Here is a 24,454-nt window from a genome sequence, read left to right as displayed (position 1 = left end):
ATTAAACATTAATGTGTTCATCAGAAGCTGAAGCAGTGTTGGAATGATCTCTGCTGCTCTCGAGTCTGAGCAGACCACGAGAGTCCGTGTTCTCTGGATTAGTGCTTATGTCAGAGTACACTATAATAACATAATACTTATTTTATTATAATAATTCTGACATGAAACAGGGCTCGACGTTAATGCTTGTGCGGGACAGTGGTTTTTGTGAAGGGGCAAGTGAACCAGAATTAACATGTAACATGATTAAAACATCAATAACAACAACAACAACAAAAAGATAAATATTCTATATAATACGAGACCGTTAAACAACATCTCACGACCGTTTATCAGCACGATTGCAAATGTGACATTGATTTTATACAACAGCAGTTCAGTAAACAAGTAGCTGATATTAATATTTTAGACACATTATTGACCGTTTTTGTGAAACGAAACAAAGCAGAGCCACAGCAGAACAGTCACACATCTCTGAGCAACACACAACAGTGCTTCATCACTGAATGATTCAGTGTTTCTGAACGAATCAAGTGAGTCAATGATTCAGTGAACCGTTTATAATCATTTATTGAATGAATCAGCAGTTTGAACGAATCCAGTGAATCAGTGACTCACTCATTAAGACAGTGACTCACCCACTGGTGGTTTGGTTTCATATTTAAAAGTATCATTGCATTTTTCAAACATTTCATATTTGTATTTTAAAAAAGTAAAACATTAACATTATGCAATTTTACTGTGTGAATGGATTTCTGGATCCTCTTATCTTCATTAAACAGCGAGTAAATGCGCTTCTGATGCAGCTTCTGTTTCCTCCGCATGGAAAGATCTAATAACATCCATACAGTGTCTTATTATTGTAACTGAATGTATTGACAAAGTGTAAGAATCTGACGTACATCTAATTCTGTGAGGAAAATATTGCCCTTCATCAAGTTTAAAGTGTCCTAGAAATCAATTTTAGGAAAAAATATCACAAATATGCTGATTACAGTAAGACCTAATAAGACTGTTTCTTCAGAATGAATTTCCTCTATAGAGTAGCATCTAAATAAAGTCTCCATCTCTTGAGGATTTGACACTTCATTTCTCTGATGAGTTTAACAGGTATGTGCTATATTACTGGTAGTTTTAGTTTAGGAGAGACACGATACATAATTAGTAATTCTGCTTAATCCATTCTGAGCAACTTTTTTACTGCAACGCTACAGACTTTTTCTGATGACAAGATATCATTCATAACTTCTATGAGAGGTTCTGCAAACTCAAAGAGAACAGAAAGCATTAACTGAACGAATGACATTAGATAAGGACCAACTTCACTAGTGGCTGAATTATTTCACTGCTTCAAAGCTGTGAATCAAAAAATTTATATATATTAAAAAAAACAGCTCAATTTCATTCAGAGACTCAAACTGAGCAAAAATATATAATTTAGCGTAGCTGCTGCTTTTTATTAGTTTGTGATGTAGATCAGTGAGATGTTTCTCAGTAGAGCAGATACTGATATAAACTGATGTAAATATGAGTCTGTGCTCTATATCTCCAGTGATGTGTAAATGATCCGCACATATAACACAGAGACTGAGAGCTGGAGAAATCAAGGCTCCTCAGAAGATGTGAGATGTTCTGGAGGCTTGTGAAGATCATTCCTCCGCTGAGGAACAGTGAAAGTAAAGCTTCTGGAAACAAACGCTCCTCAAAAGATCCTGAGGATCAGATTTGAGACTCTAAAACATGATTGATGGAGAATCAAGTAAAGCTGAGCTGCTTCAGTCCAGGAAGAGTTCATCTGGAGATATTACTGACCTTATTCTGACCTTTACTGGATCACAATAACTCAAGACATTTCTACAATTACAATAAAAGAGCTTTGACTGGTTGAAAACACTTTAAACTCTCAATCAGAAACAGAAGACATGAGGAGATTGAGTGTGAAGAAGGTTCAACAGAGTTTATGTCAATCATTTAAACTTTATAGGGTTATATTGTCTAATGCACACTATGATGTGAAGCTGAATGTGTTCAGATGTTTTCTCACCACCCGTCTCAGTGTTGTACATATATCCATCAGGACTCACAGCCTCCATCCACGCATTGCCTGATTGATTCTGCCGCAGGTAAACATGACATTAGATCTGAACAGGTGAGCTTTAGACTCACAGATGAACTGATGGTTTTACCTGCGTTTGTCCTGGTTTATTATCTGCGATGATGTGCGATCCATCAATTAGAGTACTGACAGAACTTCCTCGGCTGTGATTTAAAGTAATCAGCCCTTGATCACAAACACAGTCAAACAAAGAGACTTTATTATATTTCTGTAATCGCGCGTGAATGACTGCTCGAATGCACGAGTTCTTCCAGTGTCTGAATGACACGCTCGTGATTTCTTACATTGTGAAGGATAACTACAAACCCCTTAAATGCTCCTAAATGTTTTACGTTACTGGAATCTACATCCTCACTGATGAGTTCTCACTGCTGGCACTGCGGGATGACGTCACTCACGAAGCGACAAACCCCGATGCAGGATCGGAAATGCTCAGATAGACCAAGAATGGAAAATAAAGTAGTGAAGTATTGCTCAATTATTATAGATGAGCGGTTAGGATTCCTGGTTTTCACCCAGGCGGCCCGGGTTCGACTCCCGGTATGGGAAGATGGTTTTTTTTTTCGAAATGTGTTACTTTTATTAAAACCCACGAGAACCACAGAAATACAAACAAACAGAAATAACTCTCATAAATGCTGCTAGAGACACCAGTCAATGTATATATCATCCAGAAGAAGTCATTTTAATGAGATTGAATCTTATTAAAACATGAGGTGATCGTCAGTCCTACTTTAGCTGTTAAATAATAAATCATAAAGGCTCTAACCTGAGGGAGATCAAATAAATGTTTTAAAATCAGTGCTAAAAATCCTCACACTGATGTTGTTGTTAGCAGTCTAGACTACAGAGTTTTGGGAAGAGATACTTTTAAAAGTAATGCGTTACAATATTGTGATACTCCCTAAGAAAGTAATTACTTGCAATACTTAGTTACTTTTTATGGAAAGTAATGCATGACTTTTTCTCATCTGAACTGTACTGGCTTGTGTCTTTTGAATATGATATGTATATTTTTGGCAGCTGTAAATGCAGGTCTGTACAGTAGAGGGCGCTGCTCAGACATGAACAACTCTCTCAGTGAGATGAGTCAATGCATCTGTAAAGCAGAGATTCCCACAACAGAAATAAAATAATCAACATCACACAATCATAAAAAACAAACAAAACTTTATTTGGACTTTAAATACAGACACACCCATTAAAATATCAGTCACAGAAATATTTAAGAAGAAAACGGTGGTGCATTTACAGAAACAATGTGCAAAACAAGAAGAACGCTCTTTTAAATATATTTCACATAATAAATAAAGGAAACAAGATAACTATACAGTGCTACACCTGTGGCCTTCGAAAATCATCCAGAAGAAATCATCCACGATAAAATAAACATTAACAGTGAAAGTGCAACATCAAATTAATACAACAACAACAATTATAATCAAAACATTTATATGTTTACAAATGGTGCGATAATTGGTCCATACAGATCAGGGATTAAGAGAGTATGCTAAGTTAAATAGCACTATTAATCATATAAACATATTCACATTAAAGTCTTTCATACCTGTAAATGGTAAAAAAAACCCTGGGGAAATTCGGTTGAAACTGAATCGTATCAATCGTACGAACCATGTCAAGTTGTTTAGTTCCTTCCGGATTGCTTTAGCACAGAGACGAGTCCCTGATTGAGCAGCATCTGGAGGAGAGATGCTGTGATACTGGAGCGGCCCGGCCTGCAGGACACTCCAGAGCGGTCAGAAACAGCCCTCGCGCCAGCTCCTGGGGGGAGTCAGCAGACTGCACACACACACACACACACACACACAGAGAAACAAACATGACTCTGTTACTGCTGTAACACTTTACATGTTTAACACTAAAGTGGCTCTGAGTGTGTGAAGTGTTCTGGGTGTGATGGTCACCTGCGCACAGGTGCGGTCAGTCTGCTGCGAGAGCTGGAGCTGCTGGCGATGAAGGACGCGGGCCGCGGGAGACCGCTGCGGGACAGGACCTGAGACACGGGCGATTTAGGGATCTCGCTGACCGACAGACTCTGTAAGCTGACCGAGGAGCTCTTGATGGTGGGGCTGACGTATGCGGTGGCTTTGAGCGGCTGACGGGACGAGAAGCTCCCGAGGCTCTGCACGCGGTTCTGCAGCGGCGCTGGAGCAGGGACTGCACACACACACACACACACACACACATCAGATGGACACAGAGCTGCAGACGCCGCGGTGGACGAGTGACCGCGAGAGACCTACTGCTGCTCTGGAGACGAGTCACGGTCAGAGAACCGGACGACTCGAAGCTCTGGCTGCTCCTCAGCGCTGGACTCGACGACACCGGACTCAGAGCCGCAGACACCAGCAGGTTCGGCATACTCCTCCTCAGCTTATCTGGAGGAACAGCACTTCCTGTCAGATCAGCCAATCACACGCATGACAGATAAACATGAGGCCCACACATTGATGAAACATGTTCACATCAGATTAAACCCCAGTTACATCTGATGTGCTTTAAGAGGATTGAGACACGGCTGTGTGTGTGTGTGTGTGTGTGTGTGTGTGTGTGTGTGTGTGTGTGTGTTATATATTAAGACGCTTAGAGACTCACTCAGGAGGGACATTCACATCTGAACATCAGAGTTTTACCCATCAGCCCATCCGGACGATCATTGGATGCATCACATATTCCTTAAAACATTCAAGTTTATCAACTTTCAACTGATTTCTGAAAGTTGATGGCTGAAGGATTACACACACACACACACACACAGACTCGCTCTCTCTCTCTCTGTCTGTCACACACACAGACACTCTCTCTGTCTCTCACTCTCTCTCTCTCTCTCACACTCACACACACACACAGACAGACACTCTCTATCACTCTCTCTCTCACACACACACAGACTCTCTCTCTCTAACACACACACTCGCTCACACACAGACTCGCTCTCTCTCACACACACACAGACTCACTCTCTCTCTCTCTGTCTGTCACACACACACACAGGTTTTCTCTCACTCTCTCTCTCACACACACAGACTCACTCTCTCGCTCTTTGTCACACACACACACACAGACACTCTCTATCACTCTCTCTCTCACACACACACACACACACACAGACAGACACTCTCTCTCTCTCTCTCACACACACACACACACGCAGACTCGCTCTCTCTAACTCTCTCACACACACACACACACAGACTCACTCTCTCTCACACACACACACACCCCCCAAATTTCTGAACAGTAGTTTCTCTCATTATAAAGTTATTGTTAAAAGTCTCCTGACATCATTACTGTATACTGGGCTGTGATTGTGTATACTGCGTTCTCCTGGCGCTGTGGTTTGTTCACACTGACTCCCGTCTCTGCTTTAGTTAATGAGTGTAATATCAGTGAGGATCTGACCTGAGCTGCTCCGGAGGCCCGTCTGCGTCTGCGTCTGCATCTGCGTCTGCGGGGCTGCGCTGGAGCGAGGCGTGCTGCTGCGTGTCCAGTCTCTGAGGCTGCTGAAGGTCTGTGAATGCGGCAGAGCTCCGGCTCGACTCAGACGCGGCTGCGGCGGCGGTAACTGACCGTAATCTTCATCCTCATCCTCCTCCTCCTCGTTTAGGTGCAAATCACCACGCTGGCCAAACTGGAAGGAGAAGCTGGCACTGCGACGGTTCACAGAAGAAGAAGAGGAAGAGGAGGAGGAAGAGGCGTAGTCCTGACGCAAACCTGACGGAGAAACACAGCATGAGAGTACAGTTCTGGAAATATTTCTTTATTTGTTACGTCTGTCCTGTGGATTTAGGGTGAATATGCACCACATGTGTTATTCAAAATAATCATACAGATGGATGAATTACTGGTATTAATATTCTACATGCACGTGCTTTTATACTCTCTGGTGGTTTAAAGTGATGGAGCATGCTTTCACTCACACATCCTGACAAAATAAGATTACGGTCATGCACTTTATTAAGTCCGATTTTTATTCAAATAAAGCCATGTACTATTGTAGCTACAGTATGTTGCCTTTCAAAGTTGTGAATTTAACTTGAGCAAAATTAGGAAAACTTCTGCAAATAAAGCACATTTCCATCGTGTGTGTTTTCAAAAGAACAAAATCATGAGCTTGTGTGAAGCTGGCGCAAAATACATAAAGAAATGAAAGACTCACTTGAGCACGTGTGTGGTTTATGAACATTTTTAGGGATATATGCACATCTTGGTATTTCCATCTCATGTTTTTAATGCAATATCTCAATTTGCATAAAAACAGGAGGATGGAAACACAGCTAATGATGAATTCACTCTTTAAAAGAAAGATTATTTTTGGTTCCCTCAAGAACCTTTCAGTGATCAGCTGCTAACAGAACCATGTTTTCTGAATGTGAAGAACGTTTATTGAAAAACAAAGAATATTTGTGTCACTATAAATATCCTTTAGTTCATGGATGTCAAAGGTTCTTAATGGAACCCAATAAATAAACTTTATAAATGCCTATATTTTTCAGAATGAAATATGTATAATATTTAAATACACATCAAATTGAAATCGTCTTTCATCATTAAACTATTAATAAAGTGTGTGTGTGTGTGTGTGACTGTGGATCTGTCACTTACTCTCCTCCTGCAGTCGGGCCATCACCTGGACGTCCGTGAGGTCCTGCAGACGGTAACCGGGAGTCACAGAGTCACGGTCCGGCTCGCTCACATCACCGTCCACACCGCGCCGGACGCTGCGTCCTGAGGAACACACACAACACACACAACATCAGCAGCAGGGGACTGGGTGTCGCCATGGAGACGTGATCACGTGATGTCATCAGACTCAACACACACACACACACACACAGAACATCGGCTGGATTCGCAGTCTGGACCGGTCGAGGCGAGCCGCTGGAAATCATGTCACAGTAATCACATTGTCTCTGATGTGTGTGTGTGTGTGTGTGTTACCTGCTCTCTCACAGGAGGTGCTGCTGGGAAGGGGAGCACAGGGTTTGGAGGGAGAGGAGGTGCAGAGAGGAGAAACTCCAACCACACGAGCACGAGGAAGAGCAGGAGAGGAGAAGCCTGACCTCCATCTACTGACTGAAGGAGAGAGATCAACTACATCACCGACCGCTGGGAGTGTGTGTGTGTGTGTGAGAGAGTGTGTGTGTGTGTGAGTTTGTGTGAGAGAGTGTGTGTGAGTGTGTGTGTGCGTGTGAGAGTGTGTGTGTGTGTGTGTGTGTGTGTGTGTGTGTGTGTGTGTGTGTGTGTGTGAGATTTTAAGAGAAGCGTTTAGAGATGGGACAGACAGCCATTGAGTGTCAGAGACACAAGAGATGACTGAAGACAACAATTAATTCAAAACACACACACACTCTCTCTCATACACACACACACACACTCTCTCTCTCATACATACACACACACACACTCACACACACACTCTCTCCTTCTCTCTCATACACACACACACTCTCTCTCTCTCTCATACACACACACTCTCTCCCTCTCTCTCATACACACACACACACACACACACACTCTCTCTCTCATACATACACACACACACACACACACTCTCTCCCTCTCTCTCATACACACACACACACTCTCTCTCTCTCTCATACATACACACACACACACTCTCTCCCTCTCTCTCATACACACACACACACACACTCTCTCTCTCATACACACACACACACACACACACACACACACACACACACTCTCTCCCTCTCTCTCATACATACACACACACACACACACTCTCTCCCTCTCTCTCATACACACACACACACACTCTCTCTCTCATACATACACACACACACTCACACACACACACACACACTCTCTCCCTCTCTCTCATACATACACACACACACACACACACACACTCTCTCCCTCTCTCTCATACACACACACACACACTCTCTCTCTCATACATACACACACACACTCACACACACACACACACACACACACTCTCTCCCTCTCTCTCATACATACACACACACACACACACACACACACTCTCTCCCTCTCTCTCATACATACACACACACACACACACACACACACACACACACTCTCTCTCTCACACACACACACACACTCTCTCTCTCTCAGCATTGAGTCTGTCCTCTTATTGATGAGCACATGACAGTAAAAGCTCATCCAGTCCATTATCAAACATGAATATATTCCCGCACATTAGTGATGAATCTGCTGAACAGTAATAACACACTTTACAGCGCCGACTCCTTTCATGTAAACACAGTTGCTATGGTTACGGCTCGTCTAACCCCCACCTTCAGTCTGAATATAGCAGCGAAGCCCGAGACCGAGCATCAGCACTGGTTAGTAAAGGGTTAACGCTGGGACCAGCTCAGGAGTCTTTGTGAATGTGACACAGGGTTTATTTAGCTGAGTAACGAGCTTACGACTAAATCCTGAACGCATTACACGCGTCCCAGAGCCAGAGCTGTCCGTCACACGCTCTCATTTACATATTCATGATGGCTCCGCCCCCAGCTGATTGAACACGATTCACTAATAAGATGATGCTGGTTATTCTGAGCTCCTGTGTTTATATATGTGCCGCATTAAGACGCAGAGCTCAGCGCGTCCTTCCCATAATCCTCCTCATGTGACCTCGATCGGCCGCTCTGACCTCGTCCATCACAAACACACTGGACGATAAAGACTCATCTTCACATGCTGTAAAACACTCAGTTAAAGACCAGCAGCTGTGGAGGCCAGGATTCACCAGTAAAAACAGCTTACCAATATTTTAAGTTTTATAGATTTATCCTAAACAGAACAAAAAGTAAATATGTACAGTATATTTCCCATTAGGTTTATCACTGAATATATTAAGGGAAATTATCATTAACCAATTAATACCATTAATATTTCAGTGTGTAGCAGGTAAAATTTAAAGAGACAGTACACCAAAAAAAAATCCTCATTCTGTCCTCCTTTACTCGCCCTCAGGCTCTGAAATAACCCACCGCTGACTGTTTGATCTGAACCCTGGATGCTTCTACACTAGACCTGAAGACTTTGGAGAGGTTTAACAGGAGTCTAGCTTTATCTGCTCATGTCTGCCTGCATCAGAAATGAGCTTTACAATTAAATTAACTCCAAACCCATTACACTTCTGATCACAAATGAAGATATAACATTCTCTAAAGAAAATGTGGATGAATGAACATTAAATACTGAAATATTTGTATAAATATCTTCATCTGTGTTCTGAAGATAAACAGAAGTCTTATGGGTTTGGTGTGACATGAGGCTCTTTTCGACCGGATGGACGTCTGTCTCATCATGAAGGTGGTTGATGTGATAAAAGAGCAAATTAATCTATTCTGACGTTAGTTCTGGTGTTTTCATACAGTAATCAGACTCAGTTCTGGTCTGTTAGACGTACCAGACTCCAGTCTTTGGCCGAGCGAGTGTCGTCCAGCGTCCAGCTCGGGCCGCAGCTGATCCAGAACATGTCGAGTCCACTGCAGAGCGTCCAGCCCGGCGCCGGACCACAGATGAGACCTGGGAGACTCGTAGAGCCTGAGGAGAGAGCACAGCTCGTCTGATAGAAGTGAACATGAGTTCAGCTCCTCAGACAGAGAGGAATCCTTTTACAAGACACTAATCTTCAGACACATGATTTGGCTTCATGACTGACCCATGACGCATTTGAAATAAGACAGACGCTTTAATCGGCTTCCTAATTACTCAATTTCCCAGTTTAGCTCTGTTTTCACCACGCAGTGAATTTTTCTGAATATAGAATAAAGACTGAACGTCCTGAGCACAAACTCGAGCTCTTCTGTTGAGGATCTGGAGCTCCTGTTCATCTCAATCCGCTCGATGTGAACATCACTCAAACCCAAAAGCAGAGCTTGACCCAAAATTATGGCATAATACACTTGTGCTGTTGTGTGTTCAGTTTCATGCTTTATAAGTGTGTTCTGAAACACACCACACACAAATCCAGGAGAACAATCACGATGTTTCGTTCAATAATGAGTTTTCTAAAACTTACAGATGCATCTCTTTTTCTGTTCTCAAACGTGAAGGAATCTAGAGTCACTGGGTTTCATCTTCACACTGTCATAATATTCAGCGTTTTAGAAAGATAACAGAACACACACATCAACATGTGCTGATCTCAACCAGTTCACACTGTAGACATGCACTAAAGTCTGTAGAACCAAGAAATCGACTTGTTTTGGGCACAAAGCTCATAATGAACTAGCTCTGAATTCAGACATTAGTGCTGGTTAATGACTGCAGTCCTGCCAGAAACACGTCCTCATAGAAGTGTGTGTGTGTGTGTGTGTGTGTGAGTGTGTGAGTGAGAGAGTGAGTGAAGTGGGCTCTGAATCTGGTTCACCTGTCATCTTCACTGCTCCTCATGCTGTTGACTATCTAGATCAGTGTGTGTGTGTGTGTGTGTGTGTGGAGACAACAGTTACACTCAGCACTGAAGCACACAGCAGAATGTGGCCTGATCCGGATCATGCTGGTGTTCAGTGTGAATCCAGACTCGGCTCATAATAACACAAAGGACTCTCACCAGGTCTCTTCAGACTCTCCGCTCGGACTCACGCGCTCCAGCTCCAGCAGCATCAGCTCGTCCTCTTCATCTTCTTCATCATCCTCGTCATCCGCGGCGGAATGCGGCTGGAAATACGGGAACGGATCGTCCGGCGGGAAATACTGGCACGCGAGGCTCGGCGCCGGGCTCGGGATGCAGCGGGAGGTCGCGCGCAAGCACGCCGGTGAGGGCGGAACGATGTTCGCGCGCGTCCGCAGCTGCTCGTTCTGCCGCTCCAGTTTCCGCACGAGCTCCTGCAGCTTCTGCACCTCCCGCTCCACGCGAGCATCCGCCATCATCCGCGGCTTCAGCACCGCCGCCTCCATCCGCGCACCGACACACACCCGGTGAAGATCACCGAGAAGAGCGCGCGAGCAGCGGCGCCACAGTGCACGAGAGACAATCAGCCAATGAGAGACGAGACTGTCACACTTTCTCCACCCAACACACACACTCTCTCTCTCTCTCCACCAAACAAACACTCTCTCTCTCCACCAAACACACACACACACATACACTCTCTCTCTCTCTCACACACACACACACATTCGCTCTCACACACACAAACTCTCTCTCCACACACAATTTTTATTTTATTTTTTACAGCACTTTTATTTTATTTTCAACATCACACTTGTGCTGCACACATTTGACCTTCATTACTGGAACGTCTGTAGTGATTCTGACAAACTCAGACATTAATGATTAAAGTATCAAAATAATTTAATGACATCAAATATGTACACAGTAGTCATGAAGACACAATATGTGTTCATTATCCTCATGTCAGTGATTTCTCTTCAGGCTGTTGATCAGCTGATGTTCTGCACCAGTTTCAGCAGAGCTTCTCTCTCATGGTTCTCCTGCAGGAGTCTGAGCACCTCCTCCAGAGCCTCGCCTCCCCTCATGAACTCCTAACACACACACACACACACACGCACACACACACACAGTATTAATGGATCCAAGTCGACTCTGAGAACAAGACTCAGTTGCACCCCCTGCCTGCTGTTCTGTGATCAAACAGACACACAAGGAGCAGTGAGCATCATTTATGCTGCGGCGCCCGGGGAGCAGTTGGGGGTTCGGTGCCTTGCTCAAGGACACCTCAGTCGTGGTTTTGCTGGCCCGAGATTCGAACCCACAACCTTAGGGTTAGGAGTCATACTCTCTTACCACTAGGCCACGACTTCCCAATCAGACTTGATCATTTAGTAGGGTTAAGTGACAGATGCAGCACATGTTCTATTAATGCAGCAGGTTCAGAGCGTTACCTTGATGTCACGAGTCACATGAGCAATCCTGTGGTCCGTCACACGATCCTGACTGAAGTTATAAGTCCGAATTCTCTCTGACTGAGATCGAGTACCAACCTGAGAGACATAAACAGATTTACAATGTAATAGAGCCTGTTCATGTTATTAAACGCTATTATTAAGTGTCTAAACTCTAGATTTTAACTGCAGTAAAGGATCGTTTGATGATCTTTATGTTATCTGACAGGTAACTCACCTGTTGTCTACGTGCGGCATGCCTCTGCGCAGTCTGCCGTCCCATGATGCTCTGGTACAGTCGGGCTCGGAGCACACGCATCGCTGTGTCACGGTTCTGCAGCTGAGAGCGAAACTGCTGACATTCAGCTACTGTTCCTGAGAACAAGAGAGTCCAGATCACAGCGGGACACTAGCTCAGATGCACCTGTAGCGGGACACTAGCTCAGACGCACCTGTGGGCAGGACACTAGCTCAGACGCACCTGTAGTGTGACACTAGCTCAGACGCACCTGTAGCGGGACACTAGCTCAGATGCACCTGTAGTGTGACACTAGCTCAGACGCACCTGTAGTGTGACACTAGCTCAGACGCACCTGTAGCGGGACACTAGCTCAGACGCACCTGTAGTGGTGACACTAGCTCAGACGCACCTGTGGCTCAGACGCACCTGTAGTGGTGACACTAGCTCAGACGCACCTGTGGCTCAGACGCACCTGTAGCGGTGACACTAGCTCAGACGCACCTGTAGCGGTGACACTAGCTCAGACGCACCTGTAGCGGTGACACTAGCTCAGACGCACCTGTGGCTCAGACGCACCTGTAGTGGTGACACTAGCTTAGACGCACCTGTAGCGGTGACAATAGCTCAGACGCACCTGTAGTGGGACACTAGCTCAGACGCACCTGTGGGCAGGTGAACTATGCGGACAGCGCTGTCTGTGGTGTTGACGCTCTGACCACCTGCACCGCGTGATCTGAAGGTGTCGATGCGCAGGTCTTTCGATGCGATGTGAATGTCCACCTGTAGAGTTGTTAAACATCATAAGACTCACAACAGCACTAAACACACACACACAATGCTATTCAAACACTGGAGCTTGGCCTGACATCACGAGGCTGCGGCAGCACTATGACCGTCATGGTTCCCGTGTGAATGCGCTGCATGCGTGACGACAGACCCACTTCAGGAATCCTCTGCACTCGGTGTGTCCCGCCCTCGAACTTCAGCCAGCGGTACACAGACCCTCCGGAGATCCTCACGGCCGCGTGATGGACACCACCTGACATCACACGCAAACCATCAGCCACACTCAACACACACACTCAGAGAGGATGATGGGTAACACAGCGTACCGTAATCTGCCGGAGTGTAATTGAAGAGCTCAAAGTCCCAGTGTTTGTAGGAGGCAAAGCCCTGGTACATGTCAAATATCTCTCTGGTGAACTGCTGGCAGATGTCTCCTACATCAACACACAGAGACACGAGCATCAAACCACCGTCAGAGAACGATCGCATCTGATCTGAAGATGATCAAACCTCCGGTGGTACGTCCCGCTGCCACCTCCAGGATGACGCTTCTGCTGTCGAGATCATCAGCAGGAACCAGCGTCTCTATCAGCTGAGGAAATTAAATCAACATTGACACGCTTTAATTACTTTTAATCAAAACTGAAAATGTGCTCATTCTCAGTTCATCTGAGATCAGGATGAGTTTGTGTCTTCATCAGGTTTGTAGAAATGTAGCACTGCATCAGTGTCTCATCAATGGATGCTCTGCAGTGAATGGGTGCCGTCAGAATGAGAGTCTGATAAAAACATCACAATAATCCACAGCACTCCAGTCCATCAGTGAACATCTGGAGAAGACAAAAGCTGAAACACATCCAGCATTAAGATGATTTTAACTCAAACACATAGAGTCTATAATCCATAATAACACTTCCTCCAGTGAACAAGTGCATCTGCTGTTGTCTCTCACAGATCTGTTTAAACGCTGCTTGATCTGTGCAGATTTCTCTCCTGATTCAGACCAGAACACTTTTTCACTGGAGGAAGTGTTATTATGGATTATAGACTCTATGTGTTTGAGTTAAAATCATCTTAATGCTGGATGTGTTTCATCTTTTGTCTTCTCCAGATGTTCACTGATGGACTGGAGTGCTGTGGATTATTGTGATGTTTTTATCAGACTCTCATTCTGACGGCACCCATTCACTGCAGAGCATCCACTGATGAGACACTGATGCAGTGCTACATTTCTACAAACCTGATGAAGAAACAAACTCTAAATCTTTGATGGCCTGAGGGCGAGCACATTTACAGTTCATTTTCATATTTGTGTGAACTATTCAACACTTCCTGACAGATAAGTCAAGTCAAACCTCCTTGTTCAGCTTCTCTGTTCTTCTGATCAGCTCTTCATGTTCCTCTCGGAGCAGCAAAAGCATCTGCTGGTCTTCAGCTCTGGTGTCTAGAACAGATGAAGAACATTTCAATAACTCCTGATAACATCTACAGCTTACAGATGAATGACACCACAGTCTTCTGTAGAGGTGAAGCTGGATTCTGAAACATTGACATGTTATTTTCATGGTTTCTCTCCTCGCTGAGCTGACATTAGTTAGGGTCACTCACTGTGAATGAGAGTCTGTATCTCGGTCAGCTCTCTGAAGGCTAGTTGAGTTTTCTCAAACGCTTTGACAATCTTCGACGCTTCGACTAGCCGCAGGTTTAACCCTCTCCTGTCAGACTCTGGCACCTGTCCGCTCTCTAAACGACTAGAAATACACTTCTGCTCGTCGATCACACGTTTAATGTGTCTCTGAACCAACTCGTTCTTCAGGAGCTCGTCGGTCTTGTGCCCGATTGATCTGCAGATCCTCAGGGTCAGAAGGCGAGGCGCGAGCCGCCACAGAGCCGCCATCTCTCGTGTTAGCCGCGAACTGACCATCACAGCGAAACCTATCAATCCAGACTGCGATCGATTAATAATACATCGGTAAATAATGAGGTCCTGTGTTAGTCACCGTTGACATCCACAGGAAACTACAGACCAGGCAAACTCACATGGCCATCGAAAACAGGGAGGGACTAGAACGCGCAGTGGGCAGGGCTTAGTGGCCGGCAATAACTCTGATTGGTCAAATGTGGTTTATAACCATGTGGTGCCTGTTACTTTTCTCAGCGCTGCTGATCGATGGTCTAATCACAGTGGTTTGTGTTTACCGGTTCACGACGTTAATTTAATAATTTTCCAGAGATAGCAGAGAAGGATTTTAATTTGTTTAAACTGATTCATTCTAGCTACCTGTATGATTCTATTATCTTGAACTGTTCATTTGTGAAATGAGCATAGACACATTCATTTCTGGTAACAGAACGTGTCTGTAAAGCTGCATTGGAATGATATGTGTGTTGTAAAAAGCGCAATACAAATAAATTTGAATTTAATTATTTGACTTAGTTAATTGGCGTCGCGTAAACGAAGATTTGAAATTTGTCTCGATGGAGGAATGGGTTTTTGGACCTCTAGTGGACAAAACCTATAAAAACATTGACAAACGCTGCCATCGCGTTGACTCATGGGATTTGTTTTCCACGCGCATGTGTTGCGTTTCAAAGCATCTGCTCACTCGATCATTCCCTGTTCCTGCACTGATTACACTCGTCTGAGTTTAGTCCAGTGTCACGTGAGAGACACACAGACAACTCACTATAAATGATTGTTGTGGGTCCACCTAGCAGATCAGCGGTAAGGACAGCCCTCGGACAGAGAGAGCAGTGATCAGAGGCTGCACTAGTGCACTGGACTCAGTAGTGTGCACTGCGCCATCAGTCAGTATGGACGCGTGGAACGTGCGCGTGCTCGCGGCAGTGACAGTGATCGGATTCATTCAGTTCGTGTCCACTGTGACTCTCCTGCTGCACTTCACTGGACACATCACACAGGTAGTGCACACTACATACTGCATACTACACAGACACTGCACATACTTTCTTTTGTATGATCTTAACGGGATTCTGCATCTGGATTACTGGGTTTTTTATGGAAAAGTGGTGGGGAGACTGAAGTAATCAAAACTTTCTAATTTTAATATATATTTTAATAATCATAAGCTGAGAACTGGTCTTTGAGCTATTGCATTCATTTCATATTTGACAGATTGTGCAACACTGGCATTGTTATCGAGCTGAAACAAAACCTGACTTTACATAACAAATAAAACAGCACACCCCTATACTAATGATCAAATAAGCAAGACAAGAAATAAACTCAAAACACTTAAAAATAGAACAATTTGGAACTAAAACAAAAATTCAAGTAAAAGCTACCCAACAGAAATGAGTTTCAAGACCAGATTTTTTATTTTCTTTTTAAAGCCAAGGGATTTCGCTTGCCTCGTCTCAACAGGTAAAGAGTTTAATAGTTCTGGAGTGAAGAAAAAGACAAATCTCCCGTCGATCTGGAATGATTGGATGGTTAACAGACCAGTTTCAGATGAACGACGGTCATGTGTCGTGGTGTAGGGAGTTAAAAGCATAATCTGTATTGTTAAAGTGCAGTATAAATAAATGTGTCTTGGTTTAAACCTGATTTGAAAATGTCTTATCTAGAAACCATGAAGGATTTTTAAAAGTGTATTATCTAAACGTCAGAGATGAATGCTGTGTTGTCCTGCAGCGGTGAGTGAGTTCATGTTTTAATGGTTTCTCCGTGAGTGTGGATCTGCAGGGGTCTGTGTGACTCATGACCGTGGAATCAATGATTCCCATCAGAAGTCTGCGATTCTTCTGCTTCTCATTAGGATGTGACTGAAGAGGCTTGTTTACTGCCTGTTTCTAATCTCTTCCAGATAGATTCAGTCACAGCGCTGAAGAACCACTCTGAGGTATGAGGTTTTGTTTGCTTGCTTTTCAGTTGTGTTTTGGTTGATTGAAGATTTATCCATTTTTTATTTTCTAAAAACAGCAGCCTAAAGATATCAGAAGCCGTCTGATGTTAATGTGAGTTTTAAAACAGGCGGTGGTTAAAGAGTCTCTCCTGAGTGAGAGATTCACAGATGACGAAGAGAAGAACCGCAGACAGTCGTCACCAGCAGCGCACCTGCCCATCAAACCATCCAGACACACGCCAAGTAAACACTACTCAAATCTCTCTGCTCGCTCTCTGCTGTACATGGCAATGTTTTACATGATAATGTCGCTTTCAGGAGATGCTCATGCCACGGTCCTCCACTGGAACCCTGACCAGGGTCATCTCTCGCACTTGGGTTATCGCCATGGACGGATTCTTGTCCAGAAACCGGGGTTGTACTACATATACGCCAAAACCTGTTTCCGTCACTATGAGAGCCTGGAGACGGACGCTGGATCTGGTCCGGGATCTTCTCTCACCGCTGTGCAGCTCATCCAGTACATTCATCAGGAGCGCTTCTCTCGGAGCACGGCGTCCAGCTCGTCGGTGCTGATGAAGACGGGCAGCACACGCGTGTGGAGGAGAGGAGGCTATCACATGTGCTGTCAGCAGCAGGGCGGCGTGTTCTCACTGCGGCCCGGAGACGCTCTGTACGTCAGCGTGTCCAACTCCTGGATGCTGGACCCCGAGGCTGAAGGAAGCTTCTTTGGGGCTTTCAGGATCAGCAAATGAAGAAGAGTGATGCTCTGTGATTTTCAAATTCAGAAAATAGCATAACAATTTACATAATGTATATATTAAGTTAGTGATGTAAAGATGAACCGCGAGCCGGTTGAAAATCAATTCAAATATGTGATGATTCAATTCGGTTGAGATGCTAAACAGATCTTGATTCAATTAGGGGAGGAGTTTCTATGAATGTGTGTCTGAGAGGAACTTACTGTCTTTAGAAAAGTTTGGATGGTATTTTTTCTTTCCATCTTGCCTCTGTATGATGCATATTAAAGTTCATAAGTGCAGCGCTGCTGTGTTTATAGCGGTAACCAAGGAAACACTGTATCACTGCTGTTCATTAGAGAGCGCTTTGTTTACAGCGTAACCAAGGAAACACTATCACTGCTGTTCATAAGTGCAGCGCTGCTTTGTTTACAGTGGTAACCAAGGAAACACTTTAAGCTCCACCTGCTGGCAGAGAGTGGATCTGCGTCTCGTTCAGCTCGTCTGCTGTTTCGGTTTCATACAGATATTTTTATGCAGTTTCACAAAACTGAAGTCAAACCATTCTATTTTTGCTTCAATCTAATTTAGATTAAAAACTGCTCCTGTTGAATGTATGCAGCATATTTCTTTGGCTCATGATTAAAATGCAGTGCTTACCTCTCATTTTAAATGGAAAGCACAGACAAAGCCTTATTTTGTTTACATGAAGAGATTTTTTTTTTTAAAATTTGTGTTACTTTTTTTGATTTGGGGCTTGTTTTAAAATTTCAACTGAGTTTTGTTATTTACATTTACATTATATTTACATTTAGTCATTTACCAGATGCTTTTATCCAAAGCGACTTACAAATGAGGACAATAATAGCAATCAAAACCAAAAGTGCTATATTAGGATATTATTTTAGTGTTATATTTCAATTTCACAATGAAATGTGCAGCATTTTGTCCAAGCAATAATAATCGGACACATTTCGTTCATCATTTGTCTTTAATCTCCATTTGTAAAAAAAAAAAAAAAGATGGGTGAATCAAATCGTGCGTTGAATGAATCGTTACATCCCTATATTTAGTTTTATATTTAACTGGATTTAAATGAATTGTATGCTCAGTCATTCTAATAAACTCCTGAAGTGCTTTTCTCAGGGGGATTGTTGTGATGTGATGAACACATCATCATCATCATCATCATCCTGTGTTTCTGTATGGTTATTTACAAGTAGGTCTTAACTGTTCTCAGCATTACTTTATTATTGCGTAACAGCAGAAGAAAAACAGCCGTGTTGAGAAACACACAGATGTAGAGCAATCATGACTTCAGCCCATATGTCTGTATTCAGCAGGATTTGTGGTTACATGCTTCAAATATGTGTGTGTGTGTGTGTTTTAATATTATTTGAGATGTTTTAACATAAAGTCCAACATGTCAACTCTTAAATGCTTTTAATTTGCTGTCTTCAGTTATAGACCCAGAGAGGGCCTTCAACATAATTATTAATATTATCAAACTGACTAATACGTAATGACTTTGTTTATACAGAGTTTAACAACTTAACAAAGAAATTTGATACTTGGGGATTTTTCCCCACCTTCTTAAACTTGTGGTGTTTTATAAGACAGAAAAAATGTGTTATAAATTTCTTGATAGGCTGTATTATTATCAACAAATACTGGATTTGATTGAATTGTATCAAATGTTCTAAAATACTGCAAAAATTCAGCCATAAACTGAAATAGCATCAAGTATTTTGAGTTAGTTTGGGTGATGGTTCAGGACCACGGTCAGCAGCTCCATCTGGACGGTCCTCTGAACAGAGCTGTGACGTGGACATCAGGAGCGTTTGGGAAAAACCCATCTGAGCGTCTCATCCTGTTTGTGTCCAGAGAACAATGTGTGACACTTCCTCTGACATGAGCAGGATCAGAAATAGATGGCAAACAATCGAGTGCAGGCCGAAGACATGTCAGAAATAGGAGAACGAGGTAAACAGTGTCTGTACGAGAGCTGAGGATCTAGATCAAACATCCATCATGACACAATAACACACAGACACCTCAAACACTCCCGCTTCTGATCTGGAGCAAGATTTACACTGAAATAACATCAAACACACACATCAGATCCAGACGCCGCAGGAGATCCTCACTGTGTATTGAGCTGCGATTATAAAAAATCAGTGTGTTCAGAATCATATATCAGACCCATCTGAGCTCAGACTGACCTCACAGACACCAAAGGTCAAGGTCAGGGTCCAGCGCTGAGGAACTTTACTCACTTTAATCTAAACTGAACATTTAAACAATAAAAGGCTTATAAAGCATAAACTCTTCAGGAAACATATAAATTATAGCATACTTAAAATATCAAAACATTGTTCTGACCAATAAAAAAACATGTCCTTAGCTGAATGAAAATCACTGATTAACCTCCACCTTCATTACACTGACTTTTAATATGTCAGTGATTTATTATAGGCTAGAGTATTATAAAATACAAAAAATAATATGCTTATCTGTGATGTTTTGAACACTTTTGCATTGCTTTTTAAATATGTCATTAAGATAGTGTTATCTAACTACAAGATATATATATATATATATATATATATATATATATATATATATATATATATATATATAATCACATTTTAAAGAGTTTATCAAGTTTTGAGCTGCTGCGAATCACATTTTTTTTAATTACTGGCTATTATTGTTAATAAAACATAAATTATTATTATGATTTAATGTATTACTGTTGTTTTATTTTATACACACGTGCACGCGCTCGCGCTCTTCCCGCCATTCCTGTTTCCCGCCGAATAATGGAGGATCACAGGTATCAACTCTAACTTACTTCTCACAAAAGACTGAGTAAATTCCTATCAGCTCACAGAGTAAATGGCAAAATTGGGTTTAATGTTTGATAACTAATAGTTTGGCTCGTGTTTTGGCGCTCGTTTAGTGGACAGCTTTTCTGACGGAACTAAATCAGCCGTTAATCGATAGAGTCTGACTGTAGCTCCTCAGGCCTCATCACGTGCATAGACTCTATGATCACAAGCTAATAACAGACCTTTGTTGTTCAGACAGAAGGATTTTCCTCTGAATGACGCGCTTCACGAGCTTCTGCAGCAGGGGGCGACGCGCGCGAGTCAGCTGAGGGACGCGCAGCGCGAGCACGACACACTGCAGGTGCGCGCGCACTGGAGTCCATCACTAATAAACACTCAGTCACCCATCAGTCCGTGTACACACATTTCCGAGAGTAATTTAATCAATTATAACTTTAAAAGGCAAAATCATGACATTACAAATCGAGATAATATAATAAATATACAAATAAATATATCATATCAAATATAAATATAATATAAAAAGCAATTATGACAAAAAAGTCATAATAATTTGACAAAAATGTAAAATAATAAGCTCAAGCTTAGTCCTAGACTAGAAGTAAGTCTGAGCTGCTTCATCTTAAACAGACTTTGATCACTGATTGATCTTGAAGTATGTCAGCACTCATGTTTCGTCTCAAGATGCACACCAGTAATGTTCATGAATAAGCCCTGTCTGTGAAACCAAGCTATAAAGTCTTAATTATGACATCAAACGTTGAAATTATGGCCTACTATGAAATAATTCTTTGCATATTATTTAAATAAAAAGTTGAAATTGTGACACAATAAATCATCATTTATGAGATTACAAATAGGCTTAAATGAGTAATTTTTTGCCTCTGTCATAATTTTGATTTTTCCAGGCATAATTTAAACTTTTTTTAATTATTATTTTTATGCCATAAATGTAACTTTTTTTTTTTTTTTAGTTTTCATCATTTTGACTGTTTAACTCATAATGATGACAGATTTTAGCCTTCCATCTGAAGCGGATGTGGCGGATGCTGAGGTGTTTGTTTCCCATCAGGCATCTCTTCTGCAGCTGGACCGGAGCTGTGAGTCTGTGTGCTCTCAGGTGAAGCTGAAGGAGAAGATGCTCACTGCTCTTCAGTGTGATGTGGAGCAGCTTCAGCGCAGCGTCCTCCGTCTGGACGCACAGATCCACAGCGTCCTGCTGGAGAACCTGGAGCTCAGAAACTGTACGGAGGAGCATCAGGAGCGCCGGCGCTCACAGCAGACAGAGTTCAGCTCGCACCGCAGCCGTATGAGAGACTACAGGACGGCCGTGTGTCTGCAGGACAGCCGAGCACATCTCCATCAGGAGCTCCAGCAGAAGCAGCAGGAGGCGTCTGGACTCAGACACACGCTGGACGAGCTGAAGACAGACCTCCAGAAACCAGACGCTAGTGCTGTCCGTCAGACGCAGGTCTCGCTCTCGCTCTCGCTGCTGAGAGACTCACACGCTGACCGCATCACTGACCTCATGTGTGTTCTGATCCCTACAGAAGGACATCGACCTTCTCCAGGCCAGTATCCGTGCAGCGAGACAGACTGTGCTGGAGAGAAAAGCTCATCTGGAGAACCAACAGCGGACACAGACACAGCTGAGGAGAGAGATCGAGGTAAAGCGAGCGGATCGGTCAGTCTCTCTCACAATAACTGTTAATGCTGAGAGATTCATCACTTCTGACACCAGTCCAGCTCTACTGAAGACCTAAAGAGCCTTAAATTCATAAAGGCATGGCATTTAACACAGATCCGTTTTATCTTCAAACTGTTTTCAGACCATATAGATTTTTGTGTTCATTCCATTTATTAATTACATTTACTTTGCTTGGCCTCAAAAAGGTATTAAAGGGATAGTTCACCCAAAGATGCAAATCCTGTCATCATTTACTCGTCTTGAAGTTGTTCTAAACCTGTATGAGTTTGTTTCTTCCTAACACAAAAGACGAAAGTGTCTAAACATTTGATGGTAGCCATTGACCTACACACTATGGAAAAATACTGTAGAAGTCAATGTCTAGTTAACAACAGATGAGTAAATGAAGACAAACCCGATGAGCTCTTCCCGCTTCTTCCTCAGATTCAGGAGCGCAGATGCGAGGCCATCCTGAAGCGGCTGCGCAGTCAGCTGAAGAAAGCTCAGTCTGGACACCGTCAGCTGCGCAGTGACATCACACACCTGCAGACGCAGCTGGACGAGCTCAGGGGTCAGCTGGACGCCTCCTAATGGCCGGTGAGCTCTCGTGCTCATCTCTGTGTAACACACAAGTTCAGTCTGTGGGAACGTGTTCAGTCCTGCACTGCTCAGTGTGTGTTTGGATGTTTCCTGTCTGAACTGACGCGTGTTAGTGTTAAATGAGGTTCTAGTTCTAGAGCGTCTGTGTGAAAGTGTGTGTCGTTTCCACTGAAACCATCCGAGAGCAGCTTCAGATCCGCTGTTGGAGTGAGGATGATTCAGATTCACTGACTCCTGTTCAACCAGATCACAGTTCACCAGCTCTCGTGTGACATCAGCATTAAAACAACTAACACTTCAAGCATTTTGTTCAAATTCAGTCCTTTATTGCACTAACACACACACACACACACACACACACACACACACTCTCTCTCTCTCTCTCTCTCACTCACACACACACACACTCTCTCTCTCTCTCTCTCTCTCTCTCTCACTCACACACACACACACACACACTCTCTCTCTCTCTCTCTCACTCACACACACACACACTCTCTCTCTCTCTCTCTCTCTCTCTCACTCACACACACACACACACACACTCTCTCTCTCTCTCTCTCACTCACACACACACACACTCTCTCTCTCTCTCTCTCTCTCTCTCACTCACACACACACACACACTCTCTCTCTCTCTCTCTCTCTCTCACACACACACACACACACACACACACACACTCGACCCAGTGTGACCTGAATCGCTGCAGATGAACTTCTGCTCATATTCACATCATCAGCAGATCATCCTGCGTTTCAGATCCGCTGAACAAACACTTTATGATTTATGTTCAATAAAACTGAAACATAAAGAGAAGATGAAGAGAGAGAGCGTGAGGCTATAAATAAGGAGCAGCTTCCTGTTGGGCTCTGAACAAACAGGAAACACATTCAGGACACACCCAAGTCCAGACGTTTGGACTTTCACTGTCTCTCTCTCACACACGCACACACACACACACACACACTGAAACGCTTCAGTTGATTGGCTGCTGTGGGGTGGAGGGGGCATTGCTTAAAGTCAAAGGTCACAGCAGAACATAAACTCAAACACAACGAGCCTCGATTCATCCACAGACACCTGATGATGATGATGATGATGACTCTACATGATCTTCATCCATCTGCAGATCAGTGGCGCTGATGCATGATGGGTAATGTGTGCCCTTGCCTCTTCTGAGCCGCTCAAACACAATGAACAGAAACACTGAGATCATGAGCTCATTCACTCTTCATCTGTTCAGTCACGACATCATCATCATCATCACATTAACCCTATTAACCTTCTACATTATATTTTATACTCTAAATAATCAAAACTTTGTTGTTAAACCTGTTTTTTTTCTCACTGTATCTGACTTATGAGCACGATGGATCAAATATGAAATAAAAAAAAAAACATTTATTTTAAATGATTTGATTTGTCAGGCTGTAGAGGGTTAAACATGAGCTGTAAACGAGCTGATGGAGAGCATTATGTGCAGATGGAAGATCATGAAGCTTCATCAAGCCGTCTGTGGGAGAATGACAAACTAAATGAATCATTTCATAACAGTGAGTCAGCGGAGGACTAAAGTTAGGTTGTCTTCATGTCTATATTTAGTTGCCTAGCAACATCTTCCTCTCGTATCCATAGGAAACAGTCAGAATATGATATCAGTATCATCAGTTACTGCTGGACTAATGACTG

At 43.2% G+C, this 24,454-nt stretch overlaps 4 protein-coding genes and 1 long non-coding RNA gene across 7 annotated transcripts; 2 read left to right on the top strand and 3 right to left on the bottom strand.

Moving 5' to 3' along the window:
* Positions 1-325: 325 nt before the first annotated feature.
* LOC128015181 (uncharacterized) lies at positions 326-2,499 on the bottom strand. The gene is made up of 2 exons (XR_008183815.1): positions 2,187-2,499; positions 326-2,114 (listed from the first exon to the last, which is right to left on the bottom strand). It is a non-coding gene; the product is annotated as an uncharacterized LOC128015181 (long non-coding RNA).
* A 770-nt stretch (positions 2,500-3,269) lies between these two features.
* LOC128016093 (SLAIN motif-containing protein 1) lies at positions 3,270-11,134 on the bottom strand. 2 transcript variants are annotated; one of them, XM_052600476.1, is made up of 8 exons: positions 10,698-11,133; positions 9,549-9,685; positions 7,079-7,213; positions 6,743-6,865; positions 5,540-5,851; positions 4,381-4,515; positions 4,042-4,294; positions 3,270-3,916 (listed from the first exon to the last, which is right to left on the bottom strand). In XM_052600476.1, exons 1-8 carry the CDS (start codon positions 11,042-11,044, stop codon positions 3,874-3,876), a joined length of 1,485 nt encoding a protein of 494 aa, XP_052456436.1. In that variant the 5' UTR covers positions 11,045-11,133; the 3' UTR covers positions 3,270-3,873. The 2 variants fall into 2 exon arrangements, with proteins under 2 accessions (XP_052456436.1, XP_052456437.1); XM_052600477.1 differs by lacking the exon at positions 7,079-7,213 and having other exon boundaries at positions 10,698-11,134.
* A 289-nt stretch (positions 11,135-11,423) lies between these two features.
* Positions 11,424-15,086, bottom strand: mtrf1 (mitochondrial translational release factor 1). Its single transcript, XM_052600478.1, has 9 exons — positions 14,628-15,086; positions 14,375-14,463; positions 13,530-13,611; positions 13,346-13,453; positions 13,100-13,272; positions 12,896-13,013; positions 12,231-12,367; positions 11,993-12,091; positions 11,424-11,632 (listed from the first exon to the last, which is right to left on the bottom strand). Exons 1-9 carry the CDS (start codon positions 14,941-14,943, stop codon positions 11,531-11,533), a joined length of 1,224 nt encoding a protein of 407 aa, XP_052456438.1. The 5' UTR covers positions 14,944-15,086; the 3' UTR covers positions 11,424-11,530.
* Positions 15,087-15,633: 547 nt separating this feature from the next.
* LOC128016092 (tumor necrosis factor ligand superfamily member 11) lies at positions 15,634-17,997 on the top strand. The gene is made up of 4 exons (XM_052600475.1): positions 15,634-15,941; positions 16,847-16,882; positions 17,014-17,128; positions 17,204-17,997. The coding sequence occupies exons 1-4, from the start codon at positions 15,834-15,836 to the stop codon at positions 17,638-17,640; spliced, it is 696 nt and encodes a 231-aa protein (XP_052456435.1). The 5' UTR covers positions 15,634-15,833; the 3' UTR covers positions 17,641-17,997.
* Positions 17,998-20,462: 2,465 nt separating this feature from the next.
* On the top strand, positions 20,463-23,207 carry LOC128015179 (coiled-coil domain-containing protein 122). 2 transcript variants are annotated; one of them, XM_052598856.1, is made up of 4 exons: positions 20,464-20,817; positions 21,550-21,948; positions 22,028-22,144; positions 22,609-23,207. In XM_052598856.1, exons 2-4 carry the CDS (start codon positions 21,616-21,618, stop codon positions 22,753-22,755), a joined length of 597 nt encoding a protein of 198 aa, XP_052454816.1. In that variant the 5' UTR covers positions 20,464-20,817; positions 21,550-21,615; the 3' UTR covers positions 22,756-23,207. The 2 variants fall into 2 exon arrangements, with proteins under 2 accessions (XP_052454815.1, XP_052454816.1); XM_052598855.1 differs by having other exon boundaries at positions 20,463-20,817; positions 21,550-22,144.
* The last annotated feature ends 1,247 nt before the right edge of the window (positions 23,208-24,454 follow it).

This window comes from Carassius gibelio, chromosome A6 (assembly GCF_023724105.1).
Source record: "Carassius gibelio isolate Cgi1373 ecotype wild population from Czech Republic chromosome A6, carGib1.2-hapl.c, whole genome shotgun sequence".
NCBI classification, from domain to species: Eukaryota; Metazoa; Chordata; class Actinopteri; order Cypriniformes; family Cyprinidae; genus Carassius; species Carassius gibelio.
Note: the sequence above shows the minus strand (reverse complement) of the source record. Positions and strands in the feature narration are given on the sequence as shown.